Consider the following 27,635-nt stretch of genomic DNA (forward strand, 5'->3'; position numbering starts at 1 on the left):
TTAAGAAAAAGACCACTCTGGCCTCACAGATCAAAGAGAGCAGTTCATAAAAAGATTCCAATAGAGGTACCTGACAATGCATTTCCAAGAAGAGCCATCTTGATCATCTTGTTCTTCTATGTACATTCTCACATTGTGGTCTTGATCCAACTGGTACCAATACATGAGGCCATCTTTGTCTCTCCCAATTGGCTGGAGACGCATAGTATCAGCATCCTCCTCGTTAATTATATTCTTGAATTTAAGATTGTCATCAAACTGACACTCACAGAGATACTGAAAAACAGTTATGTTGTGGTTTAAAATACTATGCACACACTTCTCAAATAAGTATGATACACTTTCAGGACTGACTACAAAGCCAAGAGGCCACACAGTTCCATCTGTTTTGTATTAGTCTTTCATTTTATTATGGAGAATCTGCTTAATCAACTTTAAAAGGTAAATTGAAAGGTAACATCTTAATTTTATACCAATGTAGAGTTTTAATATATACATTTAACATATACTTTTACTTACATACAAGTCAAATTATATTACTAAACTGGGTTTGTGTGCACTAAAAACCCCCCAATTATATACCATTGTATAATACTGTATTTAGATTTTCCCTTATATTTTAAAACCATTAATATAATTGGCAAATAAAATATATACACTTAGGATGCAATATAAAACAATGTAGAGTGATTAATTCAAGCAGACTTTGTGATGAGAAGACTTAAAATCTACTAACAATTTTCAACTATGTAATTATAATTACCTCACAATATTATCGCCCAACAACTTGAAATTTTGTAAGTTTACCCAAAATCTCTCCAATCTGATTGCCACCCCACTGACCAGGGTTTAACACCATTGTATTCCTGACTCCTTAAGTTCTACATTAAAGTGAGAGCATGGTGTAATTTCTTTCTGTGCCTGACTTATTACACTCAACACAATGTCTTCCTAATTTAAAAATGTCTTAACTAAAATTTTTACTTATTCTCTTTATGTGTCTGTGGGCACACATGTGTCACAGCTTGCATGTGGGTCAGAGGACAACTTGTAGGACTAGGCTCTGTCCTACTTTTATGTCCCAAGACTGAACTAATGCCTTCAGACTGTAGTTGTTTCTACCCGCTGGCCATATCCCTAGCACTTTTTCTTAAAGGCTGCAAATGCATTCCTTATTCACTGAGATCCATCAATTAATTATCTATCAATTTTGATTACTGCTGTAGTGCACATGAGAGCTATGGTTATGAGAGCCACAATTTGCTTTTGCTGGTTTATTTATTGGGTTTAATGCTGATCTCATTTCCAGAGGATGTACAGTAGGAGTGCTGAATCATTTGACCACTCCACTTTTCTGACAAACTGTGGGTCTATCTCTACGCAGTATTTTAAGAAATCCTAATTTTTCCTTTACTCTGAAGGCTGCTGTAATAGGAGCGCTTGAGCCTAAGAGTTGAAGACATGTCTTTGCAAAACAGTAAAGTCCAGGTAAACCAAATAAAACTAAAGACAAATTTGGACACACTACAAATGTAAATGCTAAGTGGACAGGGCACCTCAGAAAGACTTCTGTGTGCATCTTGTAGACTTCATGTGAGCTAAAAGAGCAGTTGATATCTAACAGCTATTCTCGCCTTATCTTATCTCACACATAGTGCATATTAAGAATTGCATAGCCAGGCAGTGATAGCCTATAATTCTAGCACTCATTAGGCAGAAGCAGGTGAAACTTCAGGAGTTCAAGGCCAGCCTGGTCCAGTACATCCAGGGCTACATAGAAAATCCCAGTCTCAAAAACAAACAAACAAGAAGCAAGCAAGCAAGCAAACAAACAAAAGAATGGCCCAAAACCCCTAAAGTCTTATAAATAAGGATGTTGCTAAAGAAGCACTGTGAAATCTCAAAGCAATGAAGACTGCTCCTTTTAGAGAACATAAATAAAAGAAAACTCAAACTTGAAAGTAAGCCTATATTGAGCTTGAGATGACCCATTTTAATCGGTTTTATTAACACAATGGCATACCTTTATTCAACTGGAAAACAATGAGGATGTCAATGTATTAAATAAGCACATTATCAACATCCTGTGAGATACAGTGATCGAAGGTGGCAGCAGAAATAATGAAGAAAACCACCAAGGCAACTACTTCTCTATTCTGTTACTATATCTCTAATCAGAAACAATTAAAAATAGACTGTAAAGACAACCCTTATAAACAGTAAAGATGTGATGGTTATGTGTGTGCTGTGCATATGCACTGTTTTTGCATGTATGTGGGTGCTCCTACACATGGAGGCCAGTGATCAATGTAAAGCCTGTCTTCATAGACCATTCTCGATTTCCATTCAGACAGGTCCCTCACTGACCCCAGAGCACAAGGCTTTGCCTGGCGTACCTGTCCAGCTTGCCTCCCGAGGGTGGGGACTACAGGCAGGCTCACACTACCCGTCTTTGTAAGTAGGTTCTAGAGAGCTGATATCTGTTCCCTATGCCTGTCAGGCAAGGACTCTATCTGCAAAGCTATCTCCTCGGCCCTGAATAGACTTTTAATCACTGAAAAACAAGGGGAAAAAAATGAAAGAACCTTTTGTTTTTTTAATCATAAAATGTCTACCCTTCCCCCATGGCTTTTGGCTGGGATATGAGAAACAGCCCAGTCTGGCCTCAAATTCATGACCTTTCTGAGTCAGCCTCCCAAGTACTGAGTTACAGTTATGCACATCCACATGCATGGGGTCACTTGCATGCTATAGCACACATATGGAAGACGAAGGACAACTTTCCAGACTCGTCCCACCAACCCAAATTGAAGTTGTTAGACTTGGTGGCAAATACTTTACCCACCGAACTATCTTACTGACCATGGTTTTCTTTTCTTATAACTTAGGCATCAACGTAAACTTTTAAATTAAAATTACTGCAACAAATAATACATGCATTACCTTTAAGAGTGCTAGTTTGCATTCAACACTCATTTCAAGATAGCCTTTCTTCTCCATCTCCCATGCCCAGGTACTGTTAAACTCTTGGCATATCTGTAACAGAAAATTAATAGCTCAATACATGTAAACAATTTTCGTTAGTATTTATTGTACTTTGGATTTGGAATGGCACCCAAGGCTCAGGTGTTGGAAGCTGATTAGTTTAGCAGGTGAGGGCTGGCTGGAAAAGTAGGTCGCTGAAGGGCTATTATTGTCCCTGTGCCCACTTCTGCTTCTGAGAACGTGTGGGTAAAGAGCACTGCTGTACCACATACGCCCAGAGCCAAGACACCCAAACCTCTGAAACCATGAGCCAAAATAAATGTTTCCCTGTGTAGGATGGTTTTCTTAGCCATCTTGTCATTGCAATGTAAAGTTAAATAGCAATAAACATTGGTTGTCTTCTATGATTATGTTGTGTTCTTATTAATACATATACAGAGGAAAGAATTCAGAAATGGCAGGCCAATCCAATTCCAATTTACATTGCATAATATTTAGATCCATCAGAAATATCTACTAACACCTGTAAAAACTTAAAGAGTCTCTGGAGGTGGAGAGATGACTCAATGATTAGGAACACTTGCTACTCTTGAAGAGGACCCCAGTCCAGTTCCCAGCACTCACACAATGGCTCGCAAACATCCATGACTCCAGTCCAGAAAGATCTGATGCCCTCTTCTGATGTTGGAGGGCACTAGGTACATGTGTGGTACACATACATAAATACAGGCAAAGCACATATAAAATAAACATACATATAAAAAGTAAAATAAATAAATCTAAAAAACATTAGCAATGACGTGGAAAAAAATTCTTGTGTTTTCTGTCTATTCAACAACTTTGTGTATTTTGTGGATATAAGTTTTCCACATGAGAATAATTATTTGAGTTCAAAACCAGGTCGAATTCTACAGACATATTCAGTAGAAACTCTCTTCAAATCCGTGTCCCCTTTACATCGCTGCAGTAAAGACTCTCCACTGCTAGGCATTTTCTTTACAACTTCAGGAACAGGCTCTAACTCCCAATGTTTCAGGATTCTTTTCCTACATAAGCACTTTAGCCAAATCAGAGCCACTATAAGAGACTGAAGAGAAAACACCTGGAAATGCTCCACCCAAGAGTCAGTGCAAATCTAGGTGTGGGGCGCGCTGGCCATCTGCAGAGGTGGAATGAGAAGGACCACAGGTTCAGACATGCCTGGACTGAACAGTGACACCTCGTCTCACGTAAGTACACAAAGCAGAGTGAGCTCTCTGTTCAACACATCTTCACAGGAAAACTCTTTCTTAGATTATTTCCTAAGAAGCTAGAAAAGATCCATGTGCTAAATTCCAGAGGGATTTGACTTCTATGACCAAGTGGTTATGTTTGAACTCAGCAGTGAAGTGGTGATGAAGATGACGATGATGAAGATGATCTCAGGGGCTGTAAAGTGGACATAAAACATTATGCAGTGTACCTGCCAATGTCATGGAGTTTATTGTTATTGTAACAAATAATAAAATGAGGGCCAAAGCAGAAGAAGCAAAACAAGGTGAGAAATTCTCTGGAGCCAGGGCACTGGTTAAAGCAGAGATTTGAAAGAAACACACAAGTAAATAACAGAGAAAGCGTCAGCCACTCTAAATCCAAGACTAGGAGTAGGAAGGACATCTGGAAGGGCGCACTTTCCCAGATGTCCCTAGTGCCATCCTTCACTAGTAAAAATAAATAAATAAATCAGAGGTCAATATAAGGCAAATGGTATGACCACAAAAAAAATACAGAAAATGGTAAAAGTCTCACAGAAAGGATAAATTCCCCATTTCCTAGAGTTCCACAAAATTCTGACAGCACGTTTTTGTATATATACGTGTGTGTGTGTGTGTGTGTGTGTGTGTGTGTGTGTGTGTGTGTGTGTGTCTATCCATGTAACAAAGCAAATAAATGCCTAAGGGTACCATTTAATGAGAAGTGTAGATAACATAAGGTACACATGAAATGACTGTGTGTCAAAAGCTAAAGTGGCAGGACCTGAACAGGTACCACATTTCTTAGCAACCCCAATAATTTACATAGGAAAAATAAAACATAAGAGCGATATTGTTCCCAATAGCTAAAAGGTAAAAGCAACTCAAATGTCAACAGGAAAACAAAATACAGCTCCATAGTGAAATTGCACACAGCAGAATTGCATATAGCTGTAACAAGGAATGAGGCACAGATGAAGACAAGGCTCATGAGAGCAAAGCATGAGAAGGCCTTAGTTCTCAGCCCACAGGTCATGACCCCTTCGGGAAGTCAAAAGACCCCTTCACAGGGGTCACTTAAGACCACCAGAAAAATCAGTGTTTACATTATGATTATTAACAGCAGAGAATGTACGGTTATGAAGTAGCAACAAAAACAACTTTATGGTTGGGGTCACCACAACATGAGGAACTGTATTAAACGGGGACAGCAATAGAAAGGTTGAGAACCACTACCTTAGACCTATCCCCAGTACCCACCCCACAAAGAAAGGGAAAATAAAAACCAATCAAAGCAATAACAACAAAATATATGGCTGCTTGGATGAATCGGAAAACAAGCTAATGCAAGAAACCACACTAAAGGATGTCTACTACAAGATCCTATTGATTTGAGGATACACAGAATGTCTAAAATACTGGCATTTAAATTCAGAGACAGAAAACAGACTGGCAGTTGGTTGACAGATGTGATGAACGATGCTGTCAGTGTGACGGAATCTAGAGTCATCAGGACATGCCTGCAGTGGGTTACCCTGATTATAAAACTGTGATGGGAAGACCCGCCCACTGTAGGTGAAACCATTCCCTAGCTGGGATCCTAGACTAGATGAGCAATCCCTGGCCGCAATGGTAATGCTGACTGGAGCTCCTGCTGCCTTGACTTGACCATCATGATGAACCGTGCCGAACTGAGATCCGCAATGAACCTGCTCTTTCAGCGGCTCGTCAGCACTACACAGCAGCAAGAGACTGAACCAGGAGAAGGTGGAGGACAAGCAGGAAGTATGGCCTAATGGCTTTCACTTTTGACTGGTAAAGATGTTTTAAAATTAAGATCGGTTATGAACTCCTCACAAATATACAAAAACAAGTACAAGAAGAAACAAAACAAGACAAAAACACTGAATTGTTTATTTTAAAAGTAGTCATTCTGTTCTTTTGAGACAGGGGCTCATGTAGCACACACTGGCTCTGGTTTACTCTGTAGCTAAGGCTGTCCTTGCCCTCTTGTGCCTCTGTCACTCAAGTACTTGGATCCCAGGTGTGTGCCACCACACCTGGGAAAGTGTCGGCTTTATGAAACGTAGGAAAACATCTCAAATCTTAGATTGGATTGTGTAGTTAACCACAGCAAGGAAATGGGCAATGAGGGCTAAATGAGGGGTGTAACTGGCATTACTCTCTAATCAGCTGTTAAAAATGTATTTCAAATGCTACTGATAGAAGTCATCTGCCACCAAGAGAGATACAGAATACACTAAATGTGATAAATCTAGTTCCATATTTGCACATGTTTTTAAATTATACTTCACCAGAACTGAGCTATGACTATCTCTGCCTGTTTCAGAAACAGAACTGAAGCAAATATCAGAGCACCAATAGTGACAAGCTCTCACTTAGAACAGGGAAGGCAAAGATGAATTAAGGGGTGATCTCTGGAGACTGCAGCACGAAGCCCTGGGTTCAGCCTCCAGCACTGCATAAAGCAGATAGATACGGTGGTGCTCACTGTAACCCCAGCACTGCATAAAGCAGATACGGTGGTGCTCACTGTAACCCCAGCACTGCATAAAGCAGATACGGTGGTGCTCACTGTAACCCCAGCACTGCATAAAGCAGATACGGTGGTGCTCACTGTAACCCCAGCACTGGCAGATGGAGGCAAGAGGTCTGAGAGTTCAACATCATCCTACACAGCCAGTCTGAGGACAACCTGGGAAAATGAGACCCTGTCTCAAGCCAAGCCATGACCCAAAAGGAAATGATTCTGTACCAAGAACTCAAACCCAATCAATCGATAATCTACAAATACCAGAATACAGGACAGAAACACCAATACAATCAATGGAGGAAGAGAAGAGAGACCTAACAAAGGGTTTCTTCAAGTAGTGACATTTGTGAATCAGTGGCATTGTGATCAAAGAATAGGCCAGACTGCATAAAAACTGCATTTTCTAGAGAGAGAGAGAGAGAGAGAGAGAGAGAGAGAGAGAGAGAGAGAGAGAGAGAGAGAGAGGAGAGAGAAGAGAGAGAATGTGTGTGCACACATGTGTATGTACACAAGTCACACATGTGTGAGAAAAAGACAAGACAAGAGACAGAGCTCCAAGTCATCTGATGTCATGACCTATGTGGACACCTATACAATAATGACTAACACACACACACACACACACACACACACACACACACACACACACACACACACGAACGGCTTTTTGTTTTTTTAACTGATCATCTGTAGCCTTTTTAAATCCCCATTTCACTAATTTCTGCTCTGATTTTTTTAATCACTTTTTTTCTGTCTACTGATTGAGGGTTTAACTTACATGAAAGTTTAAAATCACATAGCTTGAGTTTCAAATCTTGCCTCTCCCTACCAGCAGGGTGATTTTGTTGAGTCAATCACCTGTTCGCCTTGGACTTGCAGGCTCTTCTTCTGCAAATGGAGGTTTGGGGCAAATAAAAGACAAGGAATGTGCCAATCACATACTTGCTGTGCCATGCCTCCATTACATATATGCAAACCTGAAAGGAATTCTAGAAAGCCATAAGAAGAGTCAATTAGAACACAGGAAGGAGTTAAAAGAGCTAGTAAAAAATAGTATGCTAGTAATCTTCAAAATGGAGGTAAAGATTGTTTACCAACACTAGCTTCCGTGTATGGAACAGGGTTAAGAGGTAAATACCATTGTTAGTGATAGATGAATTTAATTTCCCATTTTTATTTTCTGGGGGTTAAGCATATATTTTGCTAAACCACTTCTAATGTTATATCTAATATGGTAGTAAATTTTGAAGCTTAATAGCCTATATTAATATGACAAGATTTCATTATGTTTTTATACATTTATAACGTATTTTATATATTTTAACCTTTGTTTTTCTGTTTTATTTTATGCATGAGTATTTATCTCTGCAAGAATAAATGAATACCATCCATATCTACACAGTGCCCATGAAGACCCCCCCAAAAAAAAAAAAAAAAAAAAAAAAGATGTCAGACCCTCTGGAACTGGAGTTACAGCCAGTTATAAGCAATTATGTGATGCTAGGAGCCAATCTTGGGCCCTCAAAGAGTAGCAAGAGTTCTTAATGGCTGAGCCTCTCCAGCCTTAAATCTATATTAACCTAAATTTATACTCATTGCTTTGCTGTAGATGAGGTAAGTTATGGCGATCGATTCACCTCTCCATACTCCTCCTTCATGCCTCTTCTGCCAATCCTGCTCTTCCCAACCAGTCTGGCTTCTGAGAGTAATTGTGTCTTTATATGTGATATTATCTGTGTCTGTGTCTGTGTGTGTGTGCACCACAGCAGCCAGTTCTCTCCTTCCACCTGCTCAATGGACTTGCTGATAAGTATCTGCACCTCTCTGGCTCTTACCAGTACCAACAGCCAGTATTTTGAAGCTAAAATTCTTACTAAATCTAGAGAAACCTATTGCATTAAATTTTATTTACTATGGGTACTTAAACACATATATTAAATTTATTTTATGCATAATAAATGTTTAAAATAAAATTTACCTTTTTAACTGCATAATCCACAATTATTATTAATTTTATTTAGGATTTTGAGTAGTCATTACTACCTTTCACTTTCTAAAACATTTCTTGGGCCAGGAAAATAGCTCAGTTAGCAAAGTCCCAGCTCTGAAAGCATTAAGCTGTGCGTTAGATACCCAGCACCCATGTCAAAAGCCAGGCCTGCCCATCACCCCAGTGCGGGCAAGGCATGACGGCAGGTGTCTGAGAGACGACTTCAAAATAAAGCAGGTAGAAGGCACAACTGAGGAATACACCCAACATCAACCTTTGGCCTCCACATGCACATATACACATGCATGCCCACAAGCACACATCATTTCATAATTCAAGTAAATTCTTGGACCATTAAATTCTCCTCTCATGCTATAGGACCTGGGGTAAGCTTGTCATCTACTTTATTTAGAAACAGGGTCTCACGAAACCAAGACTGACTCAAAATCACTATGTAACTTAACCAAGAATAACCTGATCTTCTGATTCTCCTGCCTCTGCTTCCCAAGTACTACTGAAGTGTGTCACACATCTGGTTTCTTCAGTGTTCCAAACCAGAGCTTCACACATACTACACACTATTCCACTGGCTAGGCTACACCTAGAAATGCATATATTAATTAGAGATCTATTTCTGAGTGCCTTTTCTTTGTTGAATTAAGAGTGCACCCAACTTTTGGACTTTTTAAAGATTTCTTGTAGGTAATGACTGTTGTCTACATTTATGTGAATCTTGCATATGCCGTGTGCCTGTGAAGGTCGGAAGAGGATGTCAGATCCCCAGAAACTGAATTGAATGGTTGTGTACTTAAAATCAAATCTAGGTCCTCTTCAAGAGCAACAAGTGCTCTTAACTGTTGACTCATTTCTCCAGTTCCCTAGTTTGTCCTCCTCCCCTCTCCCAGTGTATTTGTGTGTGTATATGTGTGTGTGTTTTACTACATGCATGTTTATATGTATGTTTCCATGTATGTGAACACACAAGTGGGTTGGGTGCACATACATGCATGCTAAGTGCATGTCAAAGCCTGACTGAGGTTGTTGCTGGGAACCATCCTGAACGCTTCTTGCTATTCACTGAGCTTGTGCACGGTCTCTCAAGCAAATCCAGAGCCGGCTGGTAGGGCTAGTATGACTAGCCTGCTTATCTGGGAATTCTGTCTCTACCAGCCAAGGCCAGAATTACAGGCAGGTTGCCACAACCACCTGATATTCTGGGGATCCTGGGGATCCAAAGTAAGGTCTTCAAACTTGCTGGGTATTGCTTAACCACTGAGCCATCTCCTCTGTACCTACGAGGTGTTTGTCTTTCTTGGGGGGAGGGAAGGGGCAATTTTATTTTATGTGGTGTTTTGCTAACATCACTGCAGCATAAAGTATCTCATTCCACAGTATCTCGTTTGCTGTATAACGCCCTTTGATGTACAGAAGATTTTCATCGTTCCAGTTGTTGCCTACACTATAGTTGTGTCCTATCTGGGAATATATAGTTTAAACCTAAGATCACAAGGACTTCCCCTAAGAGTTTTGCAGATTTAGGTCTTACATTACTGAATCATTCTGAGTTAATCTGTATGTGTGGTATGAAGTAGAATACATGTTCCATTTTGCAAATTATATGTTTTTTAAAAATTTGACATTATAGACAAGAGTTAAAATATATAAAATGCTACATCAAATGCATGAAAAATTCTCTCTATACTGTATTCTTCGGTCATTCTCAGTTCAGTCAGGAATCAAGAAAAGTATACATTACTAACATGCTAGAACGTTCCAATGCGTTTCTAAAGGCTTTTCTCCACAGGGAACTAAGTCACTATTCTTTGTCCAAATATTGATGGTCTGTCTGTGGTACCTCTGTGACTATGAGGGGCAATACTTTGAGTGTTGCTGACAGGTAATAATCAAGTGGTCATAACAAAATGCTGCAAACCTCAGATAAGCAGATGGGACAAACAGGGTACTGAAGTCACATACGGGAGCACTCTGGCTATAGGAAATTTCCTAGCCATAACATGACTCTCCACGGGAAAGTCTGTTAGGTACGTGATTATAAAAGAGCCATTGAGCCATCTGAAGTCAACAGAAGTTCTGCAGAAATCTAAAGAAAGTACAATGTAGCATTCCTATATCCACAAGCATAAATAATGCAGTCAAACAAGTACATCTGTGAGGAATGATTGCTGCAAAAGGAAAAATGTCAGCAAAGACTATGGTGCCATTTCTTTGGCAAGTTAGTGTCACACTTTGATAACGGTATGCTGAGGGCATTCATACAGTTTCATTTAATAATAATTAAATTTCATTTAGTTGGTGATTAAACATTTTTAGAATTAAGAGACTCGGCTGCTTTCTCATTACAAGTGCAGAGCTCTTTCTGATATTAACATATAATACCAAAATATTCCCTAAAAGTCCATGTATGTGAACAGTTGATTCCCACCTGGAGGTACTGTGTAAATTATAAAACTTTTGGGACATTTTCTGTTTCTTGGTCCATAGAAGCCTGGTTGTCCTACACTAGTGCAAACAAGGACGGAGCCGCTCGTACTGCATGCCTTCCTTAAACGGTGACTAGAAACCCTAAAAGTGTCAGCCAAAACGTCCCTTAGGTCACTTCACTGGGTGTGATCTCACAGTGATAAGAAAGTAGCGGGCCACACATGAACAAAGAATAAGCAGTGAGAGGACGCTCTGCACCGTGAGCACTGTGCGCTCGCTGGACTGAGTGTTCCTGCGGGAGTACTGACAACCTGGCTTCACTCCTCGCTTTGCAGCCTCTACCTGTCCTTCAGAGCATCATGGGAATCACCTGTATATGACCCGGAATGTGGTGTTAACTAAATGCATTACATGCACAAAAGCCCAGAACCAAAAGGAAGTTCTCAGACACCAGCAGCCATTATCTCATTGTGGAGAAGTAGAATCCCTAAGAAGATGCTGTGCCTGGCTATGAACAAGAACTTCTGGAAGGAGTATCTGGTCTGTAGAAACTGACTGACCCACCGGACTTCGGTACTGAGGAGAGACTGGAATTTGGTAGGTTCAAAGGCTAATTACTTCATCTTGGGCTAGTCTTCACCTTCTCAAACATCTATCCCTTACCCACTCTGTATCTGAATCAACCCCTCACGATAAAAATAAAAACTTCTAGGAGTTGTTAACCTATTGATTACTGGCTTCTTCCAATCAAGAGTTAAGAATGCTATCAGACAGGACTTTGGGCCTATAGATAGCCCACCCTTCTCGCAGCACACAGCACTCTGCTGTGCCCACCAATGTAGTTTAAAGTTATTTCGAATTATACCATTCTTTGTATAAGACCATAAAAGCCCCAGAAAACTGCTTCCATATAGAACAGGAAGTTTGGGATAACGTAAATCTGTATTCCCTCAAGTCTCTCTTATTCTCCTTAAAATGTCCTGTATAGAGGTCAGAGAGCTGTGGGTATAAAAAAATGGTCCAACGACCATGAAAAGTCATTCAGTAATTTCTCAAAAAGTTAAACAAGGAAATAACTATATGACCTTTTTACTTCTGAATATGGATACACATAAATGATTAATATGTCCATAAGAAATTGTGTGTATAAATGTTCACAGCAACATTATTCCCTCCAAAGTGAAAAAAGCTCAAAGAAATAGGAACTTATTTCACATGAGAAATACATCTGTAAATATCTAATTCTTATCAAATATGATTAAATTATAAAATGATAAAAAATGTCCCTTATGAATTCATAATTGATGGCAGCTTCCAGAGAATAAAAGCCGGAGGTCAGGGCTGCAGGTGTAATTCAGTGACTGTGCACCTGTGCAGTGAACAAACCTTGCTGGTTCCCAGCACAGGAGAGTGGGGACAGTAAGTAAGGTAATGGAGCAATGGCATTTTCTGACATTATTTTGACCATGTGTTACAAAATTTACTTACTTTCAAAGGATTTCTATATCGGATTGAGTACCAAAAATTGTCTTTTATCTTCCCTCTCTTTTTGTTGTTACTTTTTGAGACAAAGTCTCACTAAATAGCCCAGGCTGGCCTAGAACTCAGAATCCTCCTGCCTCAGCAGCCCCATTGCTGGGATTACAACCACCCCACCATATGTAGTGTCTTCTTTTATTTGAAGGGATACACAATGAGGGTGCTTCTTGTTGATGAGTAGGTTATTCTCTATTAATTTTTATTGGTTTACTGGCACGCCCCAGAACACATAAAGAGGTCAGAGGACAATTTATGGGAGTTGGTTCTCCCTTTCTACTATGTGAGCGAGTCCTAGTGGTCAAGGTTAGGATCACGATGCTTGCTGCCGAGGGCTTTTATCCACTGAAGATCTTGCTGGCCCAAATTGAGTTATTTTCTACTTAACCTCATTATCTTTCACGTATTAATGTCTGTCGGTAAAATAATTTACTTACTATTTATTTATTGTCTAAGAAGCACATTTGCGACATTGACACTTCTTTAAACCAAATATGTCTTAAAAATCAACAATTACATTCAATGTGATAAACTTTTTCTTAAAAAAAAAAAAAAAATCACCTAGCTGGACAGTGGTGGTGCACGCCTTTAAACCCAGCATTCAGGAAGCAAAGTCAAGGGATCTCTTGAGTTAGAGGCAACTCTGGCCTACACGCTGAGTTTCAGGACAGCCAAGACAACAAAGAGGAACCCTGTCTCAAAAAAGCCAACATAATCATCAATCATGCAAAATATACGAAAAGAACACACCATGTAATAAAAATAAGAAACTGCCATTTGCTTGTCTTAAGTGACTTATTTATTTAGTTTCTTCCTAGGCAGGGGTTTTCTCTGTGTACCTGGCTATCCTGGAACTCAACTCTGTAGACCAGGCTGGCCTTGAACTCAAGAGATTCACCTACCTCTGCCTCCAGAGTGCTAGAATTAAAGGTGTGCACCACCACACCTAGCCTGGTTAGCTTCTTTTAAGAACACTTTCCGTGTTACTTTTGAAAGGTCTTGCAGCTGATTGTGGAAGGAGCAGGGCAGCAAGAAAGCATAGGCGCAGATGCTGGACTTGGTGCAGTGACAGCCGTCACCACCATCAAGGTTGTCTAAAGTCACTAACTAAGGGAAAGGGAACAGTTCCATGGATGTGTGAGACTCAGTGACAGACAAAGCTCTTTGTGACTTGCCAAGTGAAAGGGATATGAATCTTAAGGTCAAGGTTTACCCAGCCAAGCAAGGTGTCCAGGTCCCAGCAGATCATCTAGCTTAAATTCAGTTCACCACACTTATTTTTAGAAGGATAATTCTACCTTAAAAAGTACAAAGTAACAATAATACATTTGTGGGTTTTCTTCCATTCTAGGTAATACTGGGCAGCATATGTTAGGGAATATGTTCTTCCCAGTACACAGAAAGAAACAAAAATGAATACCTTAGGCGCACTGAGTTGCTGGGTACCTTTCCTACTATAAATTATCAAGATCCATTGATTCTACCTTCCACAAAGGGACAGGGAGCAGGAAGGAGGAAGAGGAAAAACAGTTCCTACACTTGAACCCCAATTTAGGCTTCTTCACTATTCGCTGGGATTGTCACAATGTTTGTACATTATAGACTGCTAGGCCTCTTTGCTATGTTCTCTCTGGGTACCTTATTATGTGAACTAAGGTACTAGCTCTGAAGAGAATCCTGCTCCCTCTGTAGGTCTTAGTTTAACTTCTTAGAGAAACTAGGTGAGAGTAGCGTGGTTTGCTGAGTCTATGCTGAGGGAAGAAGTAAATGACCAACATTCACACGGTCTATATTTAAACAGAATTTTAATGATATCCCATTACTCAGTAACACACACTACAGCACTACTACAGGAAAGCAATACAGAGCAAAGAAAGGTTAAAAAAAAAAACACACACAGAACTAATGACTACAAATGAGAAATAAATTTAAAAAAAAAAACTAGAATTGTCTAAGTGACAGTTAAACTTAATGTCACTTCTTAAAAGGTGAGAAGAAACAAGCATTCAAGAGACAATCTACAAGAAAGACACTGTGAGAGGCACTTCATCAATGGTCTGTCAAAGCACTGGAGTCAGCAAGTCCTGGGCTTCAGTGAAATGCTGGTTCTGCCATTTTTAGCAATGTGGCCTACACAAGTTATAGAGTTTCTCAAACTCAATTTCCTTATACACAAAACAGAGATAATCTGTATTTCAAAGGTACAATAATAGACACAAATAAGTATTGTTTTAAACAGTGCACAGTGAACATTCAATATAAAAACCACACAATAGGAACCGGGCCTTCTGGCACATGTCCGTAATCTCAGCACCAGAGAGACTTAGGCAATAGAATCAGAAGCTTGAGGCGATACAGAAAGACCCAGTCTCAGAGGAAAACACAAAGCAAAGCAAAACACAAAATACAATAGTTTCCATAATGAAGTTAATACCAAGTCCTCTGAGGAAAAAGTTATACAATAGAGTTAAACTAAGGAACATCTTCCTGGGAAAATGCCCCGAGGAGACAGTCATACTCAAGCTGAGGTTTAAGGGATAAGTAGGTTTGCCAGGAACACCAGTTGGCAGGAAAGCGTTCCAGAAGATACAGCATATGTAGGAACTCTTAGGGGAAAGATGGCAGGTTCAAGACAGAGGAGACTGTAAGTGAGAGGATAAACTTCCGACTTGGTAAGTGTTACACTTTCATTTGAGTCTAATAAGTCCCCTTTAGTGGTGGGGCAATGGCTCAATGGACAACAGCACTTGCTATGCAAGAGAGGGCCTGGGTTCAGATCCCCATATTCATGTGAAAGCTGTAATCTTTGCATTTGTGGGGAACTGGGGAAGAAAGGGGGGAGGAACAAGGCAAGGGATGGGAGACAGAGAAAATATATGACGATTGCCAGCCAGCTTAGCTAAAAATTCCTGATTCAGAAAGATTCCTGCCTCAAAATGTTAATGTCAGGCAGAAAAATGTTACAGATAGATATCCAACAACTTCCTCAGTCTCCATACATGTACGCATGAATGAACACACACATCTGCACATGTGCACATGGATAAGACCACACACACACACACACACACACACACACACACACACACACACACATCTTTTGCACCAATGAAGAGATGACAAAATGGTTTAAGGATGGGACGGTGGTCCAAGGTTCAAGTTAAATATGCATGTGTGGTAACTGCATGAAATAAGCAGTAGCAACTGGATGGTGACTTATTACTGCGATTCAGGAAAAGGAACTCTGGGGCAATGTCAGATTCTTGGTTCAAGCTAAAAATGTTGATGCTAACATGAATACATCATAGTTTCTACAGGTACAATAGGTCTGAAAAAGAATGAAGTTGGCTTTTGATGTGTTTGATTTCCGTGACATCATTTTGATTCAAATGGAGAAGTTTATCCTTTCCATATGCTTAACATCAGGTTGGTCAGTGGTTTTCTAGTATTGTAATTTTATGACAGCCCAAACAGTGATCTATATGCCCTTTAGACCAGATGTCAATCAACTGTATCTGCAGAAGGCTAATAGTAAATATTTTAAGTGGTCAAAATACTTGGCTTGTCGCTATGGCATGACATCAACCTGGCTATAGATTGCTAGTTCCTGCTTTAGACTACAATAGCACATTTAATAATTCACAGCAAACAGTAGTGGCTAAAAAAGAAAGGCTTAACAATAAAACCTGACCCAAAGTGAAACTTGGACTTTCATTTATTGGCTACTTTCTTATCACCTTGACCAAGCACCTATGGAGACAATGTAAGGGAGGAAAACTTATTCTGGATCACAGTTTAGGAGCTAGTCCATTAGTGGGAAGGCATGGTGGACAAAACATGCAGCTATAATTCCCTACAATCCGGCCGACCAGAAACATGGTTCTGGCCAGGCCACACCATCTCTTAAGTTTATGTCCACCAGTTCTAGGTCTCAAATCACAAACGTTCCACAATCTCCCAAACCAGTACTACTGGCTCAACACATACACTGTGAGAGGAGTTCCATATTAATGCCGCAACAGATATGACTAGTAACTTCACATAAACAAAACTTATTGGCAAATAATTAATTATATATAAGGCTCATACAATAGGGTATGACCATTTTGGAGATTTAGAAAAGGAAATAACATTTAATATATGGACAAGTATAATATTCTTTTTTTAAAAACCAACAGATTTCTCTTTATAACAGTAAAACATCATAGATACAGATCTGTCTTTATGTCTTTGCCAAGTTATTTAAAAATTATTCATCCATCCATTCACTCAACAAATAATGGGTAAGTGTGGATATTCTAGGCATGATATACAAAGGTCAATAATTTTTTTCAGGATAGGACCCCATAGTAAACATACCAGGTTTTAAGGCATGTGCTGGTTAGTCTTTTCTCAGCTTACACAAGCTAGAGTCATCTCAGAAGATAGAACCTCACCTGAGTATATAGTTTCCAATTAAATTATACTGAAGGCATGCCTGTGGAGCATTTTCTTGATTAATGATTGGTGTGGGAGGGCCCAGCCCACAGTAGGTAAAGTCACTGGGCAATCAGCCTGAGTTGTATAAAAGAGCTAAACAGAGAATTCCTAAGAGAAGAATCTCAAATGGCCAAAAAGCACTTAAAGAGATGTTCAAAGTCCTTAGTCATCAGGGAAACGCAAATCAAAACAACTATGAGATTCCATCTCACAGAAATGGAAGGTCAAAAACTCAAGTGATAGCACACAGTATCAAGGATGTGGATCAAGGGAAACACTCCTACACTGCTCATGAGAGTGCAAACTTGTACAACCACTTTGAAAATCAATTTGGCAGTTTCTCAGAAAACTAGGAATAGTTCTACCTCAAGACCCAGCTATACCACCCTTGGGTATATACTCAAAAGATGCCCCACTATAACACAGAGACACTTGCTCAACTATGTTCATAGTAGCTTTATTTGTAATAACCAGAAACTGGAAACAACCCAGATGGCCCTCAACTAAAGAAATGATAAACAATGGAATGTTATTCGGCTATTAAAAACAGAGACATCATAAATTTTGCAGGCAAATGGCTGGAACTTGAGAATATCACCCTGAATGAAGTAACCCAGACCAAAATGACATGCATGATAGGTACTCACCTATAAGTGGATAGTAGCCAAAAAATACAGGATCCCCACACTATACTCCACAGACCCAAAGAAGCTAAACAGGAAGGAAGGCCCAATCGAGGATGCTTGAATATCGCTTAAAAGAGGGAATAATCGTAGAAAGCAAATGGAGGGAGGGGACTGGGTGGGACAGGAAATAGGGGAAGGAATGGGGAATTCATAATCAAGTGTGGGGAGGGTCAAGAGAGATGGCCAGATGGCGGGGAAATGGGAGCCAATGAGGATGTGACAGAGATGCAGGATTAGGGAAGCATCCAAGAATCAATAGGGGCGACCTTTAGCTGTAACTCACAGAACTGGGGATATGGAACCTGAAGAGGCCACCTCCTGTAGCTAGGCAGGAATCCCAGTGGAGTGATAGGGACACCAATCCACCCATAAAACTTTCCACCCTAAATTTATTCTGTCTATAAGAAATGCAGGCACGGGGGATGGCCAACCAATACCTGGTCCAATTTGAGACCCCTACCATGGGCAAACACTAATTCCTGACACTATTAATGATACTCTGTTACGATTGCAGACAGGAGTCTAACAGGACTGTCCTCTGAGAGGCTCAACCAAACAGCTGACTCAGACGGATGCAGAAACCCACAGCCAAACATAAGCCAGACTCTTACAGAAGTGTTGGAGGAAGAATTGAAGGCCCTGAAGAGAATGGGAGCTCTACAGGAAAGCCAAGAGTCAACTAACCTGGACCCCTGGGGCTCTCAGAGACTAAAGCACCACCGAAAGAACATACACAAGCTGGACCTACCCTCCTCCTGACTATATGGAGCAGATGTGCAGATCAGTCTTCATGTGAGTCCCCCAACAACTGGAGCAGGAGCTATCCCAAAAGCTGTTGCCTACCTGTGGGCTATGTTCTTTTAACTGGGCTGTCTTGGCTGGCCTCAGTGGGAAAGGATGTGCCTAGTCTTGCAGTAACTTGATGTGCCAGGGTGGGGGAGGGGGGATAACCAGTGGGCCTCTACCTACCAGAGAAGAGGAGGGGGGAGATGGGGGAGGGGTTGGAGAAAGAATTAGGGGAGGGAGGGCAGCAGACAGGATGTAAAGTGAATAATTAGAAAAGGAGCTGGGGGGGAAGGAAGGAAGGGAAGGAGGGAGGGAGGGAGGGAGGGAGGGAGGAAGGAAGGAAGGAAGGAAGGAAGGAAGGAAGGAAGGAAGGAAGGAAGGAAGGAAGGAAGGAAGGAAGGAAGGCCACACTAAGCGAGCAGGTGGACAGGCCATCAAGAACAAACCAGTAAGCAGCATCCTCCATGGTCTCTGCTTGAGATAGTTCCTGCCTTGGCTTCCTTCAGTGATAAGGTGTAAGCAAAATAAACCCTTTCCTCCCCCAAGTTGCTGACCAGAACGAAAGATTTTTTTTTTTTAAGGTTATATATTTTTAAAAAAATCCTTTAATCAAGGCTTGTAACATGGAAGAGATTTGTCAGATAAAATGGAATGTTTCCAATACATCAAAACATAAACCCATAAGTAATCATAAATACAATACCCTATAGTAAAAACCACAACAACAAATTCACACCATCTCTGTAACAGTCATGAACTGACTTCACATGCTTCTGACAGATGGCAAAAACGGCCTGCTGGATGTTGAGTACACTAGGACTTTGAGGTCACACTCATCTGACAGGGCTGTGGCACTGGTGGCTCAATTCCAGAAGCAAAGCAGGCACCAGCACATTCAAACAGTGTATCCTTTACATATCAAAGCGAGAAATAAGAAAGCAACATGGTCACACTATCAGAAAGATGGTAGGGAGTAAGGACAGCCGCCAGAACAGGAAGATGTGAGGTTCTGGTTCATGAATCATATAGTGGACCCATCCCTGACTCTGCTGAACGCCAAGATTTCCCCATTCAGATTCAGACATCAAATGGGTTTTAGGGACCAGCAACATGACAAGCTGGTACTCGAACTCCTCCTCTTTGTCCGAATAGTAGGTTTGTTTGTGAGATATGACTGCTCTGTCCCAGGGCACTCAGTCCTGTGCTGCTGGCCTCCAGACAACTCCCAGCAGCCAAGATTCTTAATTCAAAATATCAAATGGCCCCAATAGTCTTTAAAGGATTCTCAAGACTTTTCTATTGCTATGATAAAACACAGTAACCAAGGCAACTTACAGCAGGAAAATGACTTATTTTGGGCTTACAATTTCAAATGGTTAGGGTCAAAAGAAACAGAGACCACACGTAGTGACATACACAGATGCTGGAGTAGCAACCAAGAACTCATATCTCAAAAAGCAAACAGGAAGCAATGAAAATGCACTAGAAATGATACATGGCTTTGGAAACCTCAAAGTCACCCCCAGTAATGATATTCCTCCAGCAAGGCAACACTTCCTCAACCCACCTGCTGAGGTTTAGGTTTGCTATTTATTGTAATACTAAACCCTTCGCCTGGTTGCCCATAGAATAACAAGAATCCCCACCCACAATGTGACCTTTCTTCTTAATATTAAACTATTGGTTAAATAAGGATGCTGACAACCTATAGTTGGACAGGAGATAGGTAGGGATTTGGATTCCTCAGCGTGGGGTCTAAGGGAGAGCACAAGGGGAGAAGGTGGAGAGAAGAGAAGACGCCATGGTGTAAGAATGTTAAAAATATGGCCCTGAGAGCTAGTTAACTGGAGTTAAGAGGAGACCAGACGGAACAGGGCAGGTCATATGGTGGGCTATAGGCAGGGACGTAGACATAATAGCTTAGAGGGTAGGTATCTGCCCAGCTTTAGTGCAGATTAAGGCTTACTATGAATATAAAGGTTGTGCGCCTTTTATCTGGGTATGGAATGATCAAAGGTGGGGTAGAAACCCCGGGTTGAGATTAGATATCAACTACTACACCTACCCAAACTGTATTACCAACTGGGAACCAATTTTTCAGATGTCCAAGAATATGGGGGACATATTATTAAACCTACCACAGTGGTTCAACGTGGTGAGGTGGAAAGCATCCAGGATAAGAAATAGGAGCCAGATACAGTGGTTCACATCTTGAATCCCAATACTCAAAGGGGTAAAGCAGGTGGATCTCTTACAAGCTTAAGGCTAACCTGTTCTACATGAAGCAGTGGTTCTCAACCTTCCTAATGCTGAAACTCTTCAATAGAGTTCCTCCTGTTGTAGTGGTCCCCAACCACAAAATCATTCTTGTCGCTATTTCATAACTGTAATTAATCATAATGTAAATATTTGATATGCAATATATCTGATATCTATAAAAGGGTTGGCCTATCCCCAAAGGGGTCTCGACCCACAGGTTGAGAACCACTGACACAGAGTGTACCAAGCCACCCAGACTACAGAAGACCCTGGTTTTACTCCTAGGACTTACACTGCAGCACACAAAACTCTGTAACTCTAATCCAGGGGATCTGAAACCCTTTCTAGCCTCAGAGGGCACCAGGCATTCAATACACATGGTGCATACACATGAAGGAAAACGCTGATACATAAAACAATCTAATTAATAACATGTATAAGAGAACACATATATAGTATGTTGTATGCAATTACAATGACCTTTTACTTAAGAAATCTGAGTACCTGTAGCTTTTGATATCTGCAAAATATTATACAGAACAAAGCACAACAAATGGGTATTTAAGACCAACTCTGGAAACTAAAGAACATTTTTAAAAGAAATTAAAGAAGACCTTAAAAAATGTAAATGTCAGACTATACTTATAGACCTGACGTACTTTGCTAGGATGGTAATATGCCAACTATAAGCCAGATTAAACAGCTGCTACACTTTTTATAAATCTGTAAACTAATCCCAAATGGAAATCCAAGACCAGAACAGGCAAAATAATCTTGAAAAATAACATTTTAGCTGGGTGATGGGGCCTTTAATTCCAGCACTTTAGGAAGCAGAGAGTTTGAGGCCATCTTGGTCTAGAGTGAGTTCCAGAACAGCCAAGGATACACAGACCCTCCCTACCACCACCAACAAAAGGAAGAAAGGAAGAGAAGATAGAGAGAGAAAATCACTTGTATATCCCAAATTCAAATGTTAAATGAGCAGCACTCTTCACAGTGGGCAAAAGATGAAAGCAAGCCACATACCATCAACCTATAAAATGTGCCTTAGCCTTACAATGGAAATTAACAAGTACCCACCTATGCCAAAACATGATGAGCCTTGAAAATATCATTGAAGTGAAAGAGAATAGACCCAAGGGCCATGTGCTAAGATTCCACTTACAGGAACAGTCAAGAACAAGCAAGTCCTTCCAGACAAATCCAATCAGTCACTGCCAGGGCTAAGGGTGGAAAGAAGTCTTTAAGAAATACAAAGTTTCCTTAGTAATGAAAATGTTCTGGAACTACACAGTAGTGACCACTACACAGAACATCACTATCAGAAAATGCTAATAAGAGAAAGCAGGCACAAAAGGCTATATATTACACATATATAGCCTTGCATATATTTTACATATATATTCCACTTAAATCTAACATCCAGAACAAGCACACTCAAATTGTAAAACACAGGAAGTGTGACTCTTGCTAAAGAGGATGAAGTTCCTTCCCTGACTAGGTGCTAATGTGATGCTCAACTCTGTGAAGAGTCAGAAGGAAGAAGTTAGTTTGTGAATATATCTCAACTAAAAAAGTTGAACTAGAAGTGGCCAGGTGCTGGCACATGCCTCTAATTCTTAGGTAAGCAGGTGAATCTCTGTGAGTTAAAGGCCAGCCTGGTCTACAGAACTAGTTCTAAGCCCACCAAGGCTACACAAAAAGCCCAGTCTCAAAAAAAAAAAAACAAAAAAACAAAAAACAAAACAAAACAAAATAAAATAAAGAACTTGAACTAGAGCCACACCACACAAGTAAAGGGTCTTTTATAAACTCATCTCATCTCTACTTCCACATCTTACAAAGCCTGAGAGTGAGTTAGACAGTGTGAATTATTTAACACACTAACTTATTCAGATACTAAAGACTGTTAATAATAGAGCCAGGATTAGAATATAAGATACTTCTACCTCAGTTCTCAGATAAATCAAAAACAAAAAACCACAGATTTAGAAATCTTCCAGCCAGACTGTACTCTCACCTAGCACACTGAAAGACTGCATACTACAAACCAGCCTAACTGCGAAGTGAGACCCTGCCTCAAAAGACAAACAAAAATGACTTTAATATAAAGATGTTAACATTCGGGGGCTGGAGAGATGGCTCAGTGGTTAAGAGCACTGACTGCTCTTCTGGAGGTCCTGAGTTCGAATCCCAGCAACCACATGGTGGCTCACAACCATCTGTAATGAGATCTGATGCCCTCTTCTGGTGTGTCTGAAGACAACTATAGTGTACTTATATGTATTAAGTAAATAAATCTAAATAAAATAAAATAAACTTAAAAAAAAGATGTAACATTCCTTATAATTCTTTTAAATAATGTTAAAACTAGTGTCCTGATACCCCAGCATCTCTTCTTAAGCTCCAAACCCTCTTCATTAATTAATCATTTAGTAAAAGGCATAAACAACAATTTCACTGGTATTTTAAAAAACACATGAAATAGCTAAAAATTTATTATCTATCATTCACAGACAAGATTGTTTTCAGCAATTTAATTAAATCTTACTTAATTTTGCTTTTAGAAAATTCCATTACATAAAAGCTTTGAAAAGCTAAGCCAACTTTACAGCACTTTATATTTTAACATTGAAAATTAATAAATTTATTATGTATGCATGTGCGTGTGCATGCACAAATGCACATGCATGGATATGTGTGTGGGTGCACACCTACCACAGGACACCTGTGGAGGTCAAAGGACAACTTGAAGAAGTCTGTTCCCTCCTTCCACTATGTGGGTCTAGGGAATAAAGCTTAGGTTGTCAAACTTGGTAGCAGGTACCTATTTTACCATCTGACTGACTCGTTGTTACATTCATTCTTTTAAAATTACAGAGTGAGTGAGTGTGTGTGTGTGTGTGAGTGTGTGTGTGTGTGTGTGTGTGTGTGTGAAGAAAGAGCTGCCTTTCCTTTGGTTGTTCTGAGGACAGGGTTCCGTGTAGCCCGGGGGACCTGCAGCTACATTTAGAGGATGAATGTGAAATCTTGTGATGCTCCCCCTTCCAGCTCTAGACTGCCTGGATGGCACAGGCTTGTGCAATGTTAGTAATCAATCAAACCCAGGGGCATCTGCTATGCTAGGCTCAGCTACCCGCAGATCTACATCCCCAGCTGAATATATTTTATATTGATTTGTTTTTCAAAAGTCAGTCCTACAAATGAAGAGATGGAAAACTATGTTCCTTCCCCCATTGACTTTTGTGGGTGTTTTGACTATTTCAGTCAGCAGAGGATGAAAGTGACCCTTCCAACTCTTAATCTGATGAACACTGAACTGATTGAAATCACTGTTCTATACGGTATATAATACAAGAAAGATAACCCAAATGTATGGTTTTATTATGAAAACAAGAATTCCTGTCTGTGATGAATCCTCTTTTCACAGCACCTTAGAATCTTACACATCCCCCTCCCCCAAAACAGAACAGGAAAGATAATATTTTAAAACTTTTATTACACTTACTTATTTGATCTTTGTGTGGTTTCCAGAGTGAGGTCAGAGAACAACTTCCAGGACTCCACCCCACTGTGTAGAACCCAGGAATTAAACTCAGATCACCAGACTCAGTGGCAACTACCTTTACCCACCAAGTCACCTCACAGGCTGAGTTAAAAAATGTTTTTAACAAGAAAATTCTTTTCAATAGCTTAAAACTGTAACCCAATACTTGAATGTAGTGGTTTTCAGCCTTCCTAAGGCTGAGACGCTTGAATACAGTTCCTCATGGTGTGGTGGCCTCAGCCATAAATTACTTCCGTTGCTATTTCACAGCTGTAAACTCGAATGGTAATGTAAACATCTGATATTCGACTGACAAGTTGAGAACAGAGGCTCTAGTGTGGTACAGAAGTCAAACTACTACCACTGCGTATCACGTACATTAGTACAAGACACACAAACGGAGGCTTCAGTAAGGATGAGCTCCCATCATCTGGAGGTAATTCTGGACAGTGAGTCTGAGTGGGAGACTGGGGTGGAGCTTCGTTTGCAGAATATTTGTCTAGCAGGCACAGAGCCCAAGATTCTGTCCCCAGCACATATGGTGACACACAGCTATTATCTCAGCACTCACAGAGGTAGAGGCAGGAAGAGCAACAGGGCTGTGTAGGTTTAGGAGGGCCCATCCTAGAGCTGAAATGACACAGCTGTCCTGCGTTTTCACTGTTTGACTCAATGGATAATTTAGAAGTCTCTCCTACTGACCTAACAAATTTTAGAGATTTTCTCTTTCAGAGCTGTGATAAGTTTAAGTTCTGCCTACAACTTCTGGGTGATCTTAAACAAAATAACTTCCCTGGGTCTTAGCATATTTGATTTGATCAGGATGAGTTTAAAGAATGAATGAGAGAAAATGTGAAAAGTTCTGAGAGAGTAGAAATGGTGGCATGTGACAACAATCCCAGCACTTAGGTGACAGACGGATGGGGAGTCAAAGCCAGCTTGGGCTACAGAGACATTAGCTTTAAAAACAACCATAAAACAAAACAAAACCCTCAGGACACACAAAAAAGGCCCAACTTTTCAGCCTAACCTTAGAAATTTATCTAGCACGTTCAAAGTGTGATAAAGCTGTTGCTTAGCTGGACGTGGTGAAGCAGGAGTGTCTCAAATTCAAAGCCAGCCTGAGTGTCAGAGTTCTCTCCAAATCAACCAAAACTAAATATGCATATAATGTCTCCCAACACAAGCTTGCACACAATAGCATGGAGTGCAGTCATATTATGTAACTCTAATAAATTGTTTTAAAATCATATTACTAAATGCAAATGCCAATTCATGTTAGACAAGGATAGTACTTCAGTGGCAGAAAAGGTAATTTGCAGTTACCTTGATCAAGTATTTTTCCCATCTGTCTGCTGTAACGGATTTGCCAATCTTCCTCATTAACTTCAAATGCAGCTCCACCAATTCTTTTGGTACTTAAAAGGAAGGGAAAACTACTGTTAGCCAACAAAATAAAATATTTACAAACACTTAAGATTCTAAAAACAAACAACTTTCTCCAGCCCTGAATACTTTCTCAAAACACAGGAGTTGATTTGTTCTACATCCGGTGAATCTTAAAAAGTCTGAAGTAGAACGAAAAGGCCGAATGACTACCATTTTCCGAGTGCTGACAGGGAACAGTAAAAGAATGAAATCTGGGAACCAGATAGAGATGCCTCCTCAGGGACTATGTTAGAGTCATATAGATACAGCTGAGCATGCTTGCAGCTAGCCATCGGACTGATCTCAGGGACCCCAATGAGGGTGCTAAAGGACCGAAGGAGCTGAAAGGGTTTGCAACCTCATGGGAAGAACAACAATATCAACCAACCAAACCCTCCAGAACTCCCATAGACTAAAACACCAACCTTTGTGCACACATTGAGAGACCTATTGATCCAGTTGCATATGTAGCTGAAGATACCAGTGTATGGCATCAGTGTGAGAAGAGGCTTTTGGCCCAGGGAGGGCATGTTTTCCCAATGTAGGGAAAGGCACTGGGGTGGAGAGGGGGATTAGGAGGGAGTGCACCTTTGTGAAGGCAAATGAAGAAAAGGGGGATGGAAGCGGGTACGGGGAAGTGGGGGGATGGAGGGAAGGGATAACATCTCAAATGTAAACACAGAGTATCTAATAAAAAAAAATTAGGGGGGAAAAGAAAAAGAATGAAATCTGCTGTAAGCTACAGAGGAAGTCACAGCAGTTCAGAGAAGCCCCACACAGTGTAGGCCCCACGTGAGGTAGGGATGAGCGGCACGTACAAGAAAGCAGAGCAAAGTCAATGCCCTCAACTTTCTGCTTCATTGTCTGTGAACAGAAAACTGCTCCAAACTGATTTGGTTCAGTTTTAATATGACTGGAAATGAGGCTCAGAGGTAAAGCACACTGTCTAGCAGGTAGAGGCTCCAGGTTCAACCCACAGTGATAATAATTCAATAACCATCAAATAAAAGCACTTACTATACAACTAAAATTATTCATGTGTTCCTCATGCTATACATTTGGATTCCAGCCCAAGATATAAGTCCATACAGTGAGAAAGGTATCAAAGAATATACATTAGTAGGTTGGTGGACATTTTAGAAACTGGTCTAATGGCGTTCAAAGCATCAAACAACACAAAAAAAAACCTAATCTTCAAATCTAGCTCCTACCTAATGAGTTAAACTTCTCTGTAGCATATAGCATGTTACAGATTTCTGCCAGCCTTCACAAATGAGAGAGAGAGAGAGAGAGAGACAGACAGACAGACAGACAGACAGACAGACGGACGGACAGAGGGAGAGAAGAAAAGGAAAAATTCATCTTCTAAAGCACTTAGCTCCTTTCTCTAGACAGGTCTAACCATTGGACGGTATCTTTAAGAGGAACTCTCTTCCCTCACTGGGTTTTGACTCTTATTCTCTGCATTAAAAGACAGTAATTTTAATTCCTTTTCATTAGAGAGGTCAAAAGATTGCTCTATCGCCCCTCGGGTTCTCTGCTATCTCTGCAAACAGCCAGAGTTCCTGTAAATATCCCTCAGGTATGATCTTATTGTTTTTAAATTATATTAACTAGACCCAAGGGAAATATAGAACACATACACCTGCCAAATTCTGTATTTCCCAAATCCCAAATACCACTAGCAACCTAAAAGAAATTATAGGTATTC

At 40.4% G+C, this 27,635-nt stretch overlaps 1 protein-coding gene across 1 annotated transcript in view; it reads right to left on the reverse strand.

Annotated features, from left to right (window-relative positions):
• RSF1 (remodeling and spacing factor 1) overlaps positions 1–27,635 on the reverse strand; it is a gene marked incomplete at its 5' end in the record, with an annotated part of 105,571 nt that overhangs the window by 45,472 nt on the left and 32,464 nt on the right. Inside the window, 3 exons of the mRNA XM_080910823.1 lie at positions 71–276; positions 2,944–3,036; positions 25,823–25,914. Of these exons, the coding sequence (XP_080766949.1) occupies positions 71–276; positions 2,944–3,036; positions 25,823–25,914 (391 nt within the window). The remainder of the gene's footprint in view (positions 1–70; positions 277–2,943; positions 3,037–25,822; positions 25,915–27,635) is intronic.

Source organism: Micromys minutus (genome assembly GCF_963924665.1).
Source record: "Micromys minutus genome assembly, chromosome: 2".
Lineage (NCBI taxonomy): Eukaryota > Metazoa > Chordata > Mammalia > Rodentia > Muridae > Micromys > Micromys minutus.